Genomic DNA, 9,354 nt, shown 5'->3' on the forward strand with positions numbered 1-9,354 from the left:
ATGAATGTTAAATATGGTACAAGAAATTGTGATTTATGTTTGTATGCTGGCCTTTTGGCACAGAAAACCATGTCTATGTGTATGTTTGTTGGTGGGGGGTCGATTGAGGTTTACATAGCAGGTTTTGGAGTATATAGCATATCAAAATATATATGTTCTGGTGACAGGCATGCACAAGGGTTTAGAAATAGGTAACATGATATGCATCATGGATATCATGAATATTGCAAAGAAAGAGCTGAGCATTAGAGGATATATATACTAGAACATGCAAAAACTAGATTCGTATGTGAGGTGATATGATATATGATGATAAAGAAAAGGTTGATGATTAGGAGGAATATATAACTAGTGCCTACAGGATCTATTCATAATCATAAAACATATTTTAGGAACTTCTGTACTTATGACAGTACTTTTGCTGACTTCCAATAATGATAAAACTAACTTCGCAAGTCTGTGTTGTATGCTGGTACAGCTTACAGAATTGGGTGGAGGATTTATTCTGTAAGAAGCTTGATCTCAACTATCCTGATATGCCTGGTGCAATGGTGAGTTTTGCTGGATTTCATTTTATGAAATTCTATCAATAGAGCAGTAATTTAATACTGATTTTGGTTTAAATGCAGGTACATTATGGATTTTACTCAGCTTATCACAATACAAGTTTGCGCCCACAAATTGTAGATGCAGTTCAGATGGCGCTGGAGAAGAGAGATGGATTGACAGTTATGGTTACGGGACATTCAATGGGTGGAGCAATGGCTGCATTCTGCGCCCTTGATCTGACTGTATGCCATCGTTACAAGAAAAATACTATTATTGTAGATAGTAATATTTGAGCTTCAATATCTGGGAAACAAAAATTTATTTAGGCTCCTGTATCAATTATGTCTTTTAAATTGGAAAATGAACTTCCCATCTTTGTAGGCAGATCTTTTTGCATTTCCTATGTTTCAACAGGGAACCTTAATTTATTTATTATTACGACTGTTGCCTTAAAAAAAGTTAAAATGGTCTTTGAGTCCAATTAAAATGAAAAAATCTTTCAATTTCATGTAAAATATATTGTTGCTTGCAGTCAATCATTGCACTTTTATTTTATAAAATTTTGATTTGTTTTGTCCATAATTGAACAGGTCAACTTTGGAATAGTTGATATTCAGGTTATGACCTTTGGGCAACCCCGTATTGGCAATTCGGTGTTTGCAACTTATTACAGCTCTTTGGTGCCAAAAACTATACGGGTGACTCATGAACATGATATGGTTCCACATTTGCCACCATTTTACACATATTTTCCACAGTGGACGTATCATCATTTTCCAAGAGAGGTATTTGCCTACACAACATATAATTAGCAATTGTTTATTGCCCGTTTTAAAGCTTATCGTACTTTTTTCCCCCCCTTTTGACATGCTAAATCTCTTTTTCTGAGAAGTATTAAAAGGCATAAACAGTTCAGTGATGATTTTTTTCCCTAGTATTTGCTGTATTAATAGCAAATAAAAATAACTAAGAATATTCTCTATGAAGATTCAGCAATAGAACCACTGTAATATGCAAGATTGTACAGAAGATTATTAAATGTGCCATTTGAAACTTAAAGGGTCATGTTCCAAACTAAGAGTGTTTCCTGATTAATACGGGCAAATTTTTCTTCAATGAGTAAATGCAGCAGAATTGCTTATCCTGAACAATGCCAATAGAAACCATGTAAGTAGTAGAAACCTATAAGATGCTTAATTAAGAGTAAATCTTAAATAATAAGGTCTGCAACTGTATCAATCACAAGAAGTTTTATCTGCTCTTTATTTCAATCTTTCAGACACTCAGTCTTGCCAATGCTTATTCGCTTTCCATCTTTCACTAGCACTTTTGAAGAAGTATTGTATGAGTGCTATTTAGGTTTTTTCACTTAGCTATTTAAAATAATGTGGCTTATAGGTTATCAGCAAAGAAAATTTTACCAGGGTAAAAATGCAAAAACAAAACTGTGGAGGTTCTATTGATGAGTAGATATAAAATTTACCTTTTAAACAAATTGCATATTGCTATTAGTCACTACAAATTTGTACTTAAGCTGTCATGTGACCTTGGAAGAAATCCGTGGAATGAGTCTGTAGACTAATTTCTTTAAATGTTATTTAATAAAATGGTCATTAATTACTAATAGCTTTATATATTATGCTGTATGATTTGTATCAAATTACTAATCACCTAAACCATTTGCTAGTGATTGGGTTTTGAAATGTTCATAATTATACTTATAGCAAGATAAAATGTAATATCCCTAGCTTTTCTTTTTTGAATTTTTACAAATATTTGTTGAAATGTATAAATCCTCATAACTTTTTGATCACCAAGATGACATTGTGGGCACGGTGATTTGGGGCACCAACTTCCTGGCAGCAAATCATACAGATCTAAAATGAATGTTATATTGTTAATGAAATAGACAACCAATGTATTGGCAGCATAGCCATTTAGAATTATAATGTTGAATCTATCAACAGTCCTGATATGTTTGGTCGTTAACCACACATAAAATTACAATGAAAAATATATGATCTGAAAAACTAAATATTATGATTTATTGTGGGAAACTTTACATTAAAGTCATACTCTATTTGAAGCCTTCACTGAATTATTATGGTTGCTGTAGTAGATGTAAGGGTGGCTGAGCAAAACAGATCAGCATGCTTCAAAAGCTGCAACCTCCTTAAACATGGTCTGATAGCATCAATCACTTCCGAATTTATTAACATCACCACCAAATAAAATTGCTGCCTCTTTAAAAGAGTAAGACAAACCAAAATAAAGTACAAACCATATAACATTAATAAACATTTTAATTATTGGTGTGACAGCATTCTCAACATTTTAATCATATTAGAATGCACATGAGAGATGCAACCAGGGTATAAAAGCATACTTGTATTATTCATGGGCTGGAGTCAGCAAATTTGAGATATGACAGCTTCTCACCTCTTTTCAAATATTAATATTCATCAATATGATATATCAAATGGTATGGCTGGATAAAGGTACAACCAACCATGATAAAGCCAAGAATTAAGAATAAATTTGTTAATATCTTTAACCTTTCAATCTGCTTGGTCAATCCACTCAAGGTCCTCATGAGTAAAGATAGGATCTGTAGACCTAGCGATCCCTTTGGATTCTGGATGGATGTCCTTTAGTATGATTGGGTGGAGTCACTGTCCAAAACCTTTTTCATTATAAGATGAAAGTTGTAACGAACAAATGCTACATTCTTTAACCTCTCCATGAATAGACTATTGCGCCTTTCTGGATGAATGTGCTCAAACATGCTCCATTTGCACTCACAACCCAAAGTGCTACATGGATGACTTAATATGTGGATACCAATTTTGTGAAGATTTGGTGTTTTAGCACCAAACATTGGCCACCATCTATCTGAGATAAGAAAAAGAAGAAAAAATCAGTGTCATTTCCATCTTCAGGATTAAATTATAAAATCAAATTATGCACTTAACATATATTATTAATTGGCCTCAATTCTTTGCAATCAACTTTGCACATTTGACTACCAAAAAATCCCCTTGTGCATTATTGAATGTCTTTATCTTGTGGAGTGTAGTTATGATATCAATATCACCAATAAACATCCCGCTTTAACATTGGATAGAGCCTGGAAGAACCTTCTCATCTGCCTTGAAATAAGAGTGGAGATGGTATGTCGAATTGAGGTAATAAGCGGTTGCATGTATGGCCTTGTGAAGATAGAGGTGCCATCTCCTATCAACTATCATCCAAATGGGATGACACTTATTCTCTTCACCATATACAGATCTGATGGCCTCGTTGGCCCTATCCATGCCCTCATATATGTATCCCATAGTGTGCTTCTCCCCATTAGCAACTCCTAGAACTACCTGGGGCACAATGACTTGCAAATATTGTGCAAAATTAACATAAGCAAAAATGCAAACAAAACATAAATCTGAATATAAATTAAAGTGAAATGTAGAATTTGTTAAAAACTCACTTGTAGGATCTCTATACAAGGGGTCCAAAAATGTGGTTTATAAAATATGCAAACTCCTGCATTGATTGTCGCAGTAGTCATAGCACAGGTTGAGGAAGTCCACTCATCAACAAACATGTGCCTCAAAGCTGTCTTTGAGTGCATCAAAGATTTTAATGTGATAAAATTTGAGGCAAATGTTGTGATTCTAGGATGAGCCAACTCTTGCCCCATATATTGCCTCGTTATGGTGAGGATCAATGCATGATTGTAGGTGGACTCGCAAATGTTTTTGGCCTTATCAACACATATCTTGATCCATTCAAGTTTGCCAATGTCTTCCAATACAAGGTCAAGGCATTGTGTTGCACCTGGAGACCAAAAAATGCTTGGATGTCTCCATCAAAAGTTTACCAGAAAAAACATAATTTGTTGCATTGCTCGTCACCACCTGAACTACATTGTCTTCATCCACCTCAGCTATGATTTCCTCAATAGCCCCACCTAAGTATGTGACATTTTTGACATGTGAGGAAGCATCAATGGAATTAGGAAACATGGTGAATCCTAAAAATAAAGTAAAATCAACGATCAATCAATAAATCAGAAATTACAAAAGTAAAAAATTAATCACTAAATCAAATTCAAATTATTCAATGCATTTAGGAACTAAAATAATCAATCAATTTTGTAGGAAACACAAAAATTTAGGAGTGCGCTATTCATCCCATCAATCCAATCATCAGTCATGATGGTACAACTATTTTGACTTCAAACACATACTAGTCCTTTAATTTATCATTTCTAACAAAAGTGGTCCGTTTAATTCATCATTGGTAGGTGCTCTCAACCCCACCCTACAAATGGTTACGACAACTAATCTGCCTTGCCAGTAAGGAGACTTATCGCAAATAGATTAATTGGTTAAATAAGACAATAATATGAGAAACTTTAAATTTAAAACGATCAAATAGAAAAGACTTTGTTGGCTGCAACAAATGAAATGTTGCAAAATTACCAAAACTTTCTAATTGCTTTTTTTGCAGTATCATGTTGCTCCTTGTTCCAAGGCACACTCTCAAGTAAGGGTTGTGAACCATGAGTACTCCGCGACAGAAAATATGAATCCAAATTAGATTTCCAAACTCCAGGACCAAAGCTAACATTGTCATTAGGAGTAACAGAAGTAGAAGCACTTGTACTAGCAAAAGCACTAGGACAGAATGGAGGCATGGAAGAACCCTCACCAACACAACCTCCAGATGCGGTTGAGCAGGAACTAATAGTTGCCAACTCCTCCCTTTGCTGCTTCTTCATTTCCTTTAATTCTTCAAATGTTTCTATTGCAACATAGCATTGCATGAACAACCTAAAGAGGTACTAATTTACACGGCTCAATATCATGGCCACATATTCCAACATATGGTATTTAAATCTATTGATGACACTGTGATTAATTTCTTTACAATATTTATGTTTGACTTGTCCATTTTTCTTTCAGGAAAATCTTTTTTGGTATATATCCAAGCCTTATCCTTTTGTCCCAGTTACTTAGCCTTAGGTTTAGATTTAGGAAGACACTAGGAAAACATATGGTTTTTTAAACCTCAAGGCTGCTGCAATAAGGCAAGATTATGAAAAAAAAACATTTGTGCATTGTGTTTTATAGAGTAATACAAAAAAAAGAAAGGATTTGTCCCCTCCCTCCACCCTCCCCCACCGCCCGAAAAAAATATGTAGGTTTTTGAAGCTTTCAAATTCTTCAATCTTAATTTTTTTTCCCTTTAAAATTTAAACTTCAAAGTTGAAAGAACAATCAGCAAACCCTTCATTTAATAAATATTTACGAATTTCTCCTAAAAATATGGGGTTTGCTGATTATTCATTCTTTTAAAAAAATTATAGTTTGCTGATTAAAATGATTAAAAACTGGAAAGTTAAAATGAAGATTGTTGTTAGACAGTACACAGAAAACCAAACAAATCCTTCACATTTCATTCTTACCTCTTACAAGAAATTTGAATTGAGATGAGAGCTCTTTGCAATTGCTGGTGTAGACTCTTGATGCACCAAATGCAAGTATTATGCTTTCCCAATGTGATTTGATGAAGATTTGTTGGTTTTCCTCCTCACTGGTTGCATTTCTATGGATTCTTGTTGTTCTTCTCAACTGACTCTTCTCTTTACTTGCAAATAGAATGAAATGAGGGCCCCTTTAGGGTTGCAAAGAAGAAATGGAACAAAAAAGTATAAAACTTTTTAATTTTAAGTTTTGGCAAATTTCCTTTGCATCAGTGGGCGTGTCCTGTCATCGAGACTTGACAAGTCATATGCAGACTTGTGAGTTGGCAAGATAGGCCCCAGACTTGGTTGAGTCTCTGAGTCCGGGCCCCTGGGACTTGCCCAAGATCAGCAAGCCTGGATCTCGAGGTTCAAGGCGAGTTCACGATTTTCAATGTGTTAGCTTCCTTTTATAGATTAATTGTGGTAAAATAATTGAATATTCTTTTAGTCCTTTGCTCTGCCAAGACTTATCTGAGAAGTGGACATAAAGGCTTTGAAATAAAATGCCACCTTTGATGCCCATTACCTAAGTACCACTTAAAATCTCAATCTGATTATTTCCTTTAATAAAAAATGGGGACATGACAGAAATGTCCGTGCACTGTAAGAGGGAATTTTCATTACATTTGTCAATGTAAATTGTTTTGTATATTTGTAAAAAGTAAAATGGCATCTTTGAACTAATATTTTAAATTTGATTCCGAAGTTTTTGAATATCTTTAAAGCTGATATTTATCAATGGTGAAGCGTTTAACTATTGAAAATTCTTATTTTGCTATTATAGAGGCTCAAGGGTCATGACAAACTCGTTAAAGACATTACATATTCATAATTTCCCTTTATTTTCTTGTGATTGTAGGTGTGGCTCTACAGTATTGGATTCGGTAGCTTAGCATATGAAGCTGAAAAGATTTGTGATGCTTCTGGTGAAGATCCATCTTGTAGCAGGTAAGAGTTTTGTTTGACAGATACCAAACCCTTTTTAAGCTATTCAATGAATAGTCAATGTTTTCTTTGATATTTTTTCTTAACTCAATAGCAGCCAGTCAATATTTACAGTTCAATGAGTGTAACAAAACTCTAGCTTAAAATCATGGATGGTTTGGAGGATTAGACATCTGAGTAAAACCTGTTTTTCAAAGACACAAATTGCTTTGAGAGTGATGCCTTGCTCTATTATATGATATTGATTTCAGCCCGTTTCCATGCTTATCGTGGATAAGCTAACTTTCTTTGGAGCATCATTCCCAAATAGAATTGCATTAATCTATCTGTCTAACATCACAGCTTTCCCAAGATACCTTATCTTAGGTTATTGCATTTCATGTATGGATGCATATTTTTGCCTCTGTGTATTTCTCAACAGAAATTTTTAAACATGAAAAACTGGCGGACAGCTTTTTTACCAGAAATATAGATGGGACAGTTAGTCTTACTGAGCGATTTTTATAAATGATAACTTTGTTGGCCTGGAAAATTGTATCTTCCATCTCCACGATGCACTTATCTGTTCATTTGGGCGATTCTTTACTCATTTGAGTGTAGTTCCCAGAAGCTGGATAAGCAGGGGACTGATTTTGAGAAAAATATTATCGTACTTAATTTTGAATTGATCCTTTTGGAAGCATCTTGCAGTGATTGAATTCTTGAGTGGGATAAGAAGCATGTAGAGATCGATTTGACACTATGATTTGACTCAATTCTGTAATTGTTTGGTCCTTATTTATAGTAACTGATGAAGAATCTGAATCTTAAAGTGGATTTGGAGTTATCTATAAAAGCTTTTCTAGAAACTTCATATAACCTCTTTTTGATTTCTCTGTTAACTTTCCATCTCCCTCAGCCTACTTCTAGAGGGGATCAAAATAGCGAGTAGAACATTATCCTTGTCCCTCCCATTTCTAAGTTGTTACCATAATATCTGTATTAACGTCCCTCCACTTGAATGGATGTTTACCCAAGGGTAGTGCTCTATTACAACAATATCTCTTGATCTAGTTCTTTATATGTTGGTTGATGCTAATTTCATGGATGATTAATGAAAATCTGGAACTAAGATTATTTGGAATGTTTAGTATGTATTTGTAGTTGTATGTTGAGCATTCTGAAAGACATCGTATCTCCAGTCTTCTTGTCTAGTGTAGGCCTTATTGTTTATATTTCCATCCTGTCAACCTACTTTTAGAAATGTTGACCAGTGCATTATATTTTTAAATTGTTGCTATCATTTCCCTATCGGCTTTTCTCCACTTAAATAACTAATTAAACGAGTGTGCAATATTATTACAAATTCTTCATGCTATGGTGTATCGCATCTGGTAGTTTGTCTTTTATATTGGTTGGTGATTCATTCATGGATGTTTAATGCAGATCTGTATCTGGGAACAGCATCACAGATCATTTGGAGTACTATGGGGTAAGCTTATCAGCGGAGTCATGGGGTTCATGTGGAATTCCCTTACAAGAGGCCCAAATGAGCAAGGTTAATGACACAAGAGGTGATAAAATTATTTCATCAGTTGGGTCAAAAGTACTTGGCATTTTGGCAGAAAAGCAAATTGACGATGGGCAACACTCCACCCTATAGTGTTGAATAGAATTCAAGATTCTTTGTTCATACAGACTGTAAATATGATTTTAATATTTTCTTGATTATATTTTGCTACTGTACAACATATAGTCCAAATGTTTTGGACAAAATTTATTGAACCAAAGGTTCAATTGATAATTATTGAACACATTCATGTCTCCGTTGTTGTAATGGTCTTGGGCTTTTGTAACAATTTAATCACAGGGACAAGAAATTTGCCTGCATTGTCATTCTCTGAGCTGAAGATATTACTACATACGATTCAATTGCACCAAGATAGAAGCCTATTGAAGTGGTCTACACGATATTTTTATAACCTTTGGGATCTTTTATTTTGAGTTGTATTTATTTCGTGCACTCAATTGAGACAAGGCCGTGAGGGGTGATTGCTTATAGCACACTTGGATAATCTTTTTAGCTAGTTCCAGATCGTCTTTTTACTGCCAATGCTAGAATAATCGTAAGAGGTTTGATGCTTCTTTATGTGCATCTGGTTTTCACAGGGTTTAATCGGGGCAGACTTTCTTGGGAAAAGACCCCAATTAAGAAAATGACATATTTCATTTTACATTCTAGTAGTGATAGTTGACTGAAAGAGGACCTGTCTGACCTGTTGTATTGAAATAGGAACTTTTTGGACAAAAATAGAACTACTTAAAGAGTACAAGGTTCAAAAAGATTCCTAGAG

The 9,354-nt window shown here is 34.5% G+C and overlaps 1 protein-coding gene across 3 annotated transcripts in view; it reads left to right on the forward strand.

Moving 5' to 3' along the window:
• Positions 1 to 8,890, forward strand: part of LOC149540481 (feruloyl esterase 1-like) — a 65,652-nt gene extending 56,762 nt beyond the window's left edge. For all 3 annotated transcript variants that reach the window (XM_089801580.1, XM_089801582.1, XM_089801581.1), the window contains 5 exons: positions 479 to 551; positions 630 to 791; positions 1,140 to 1,334; positions 6,936 to 7,024; positions 8,447 to 8,890. In XM_089801580.1, the coding sequence (XP_089657706.1) occupies positions 479 to 551; positions 630 to 791; positions 1,140 to 1,334; positions 6,936 to 7,024; positions 8,447 to 8,663 (736 nt within the window). In that variant the 3' untranslated portion in view covers positions 8,664 to 8,890. The remainder of the gene's footprint in view (positions 1 to 478; positions 552 to 629; positions 792 to 1,139; positions 1,335 to 6,935; positions 7,025 to 8,446) is intronic.
• Positions 8,891 to 9,354: the final 464 nt, after the last annotated feature.

The sequence above is a fragment of the Cupressus sempervirens genome, chromosome 9 (genome assembly GCF_028749045.1).
Source record: "Cupressus sempervirens isolate cs-2001-9-10 chromosome 9, ASM2874904v1, whole genome shotgun sequence".
Classification (NCBI taxonomy): Eukaryota; Viridiplantae; Streptophyta; class Pinopsida; order Cupressales; family Cupressaceae; genus Cupressus; species Cupressus sempervirens.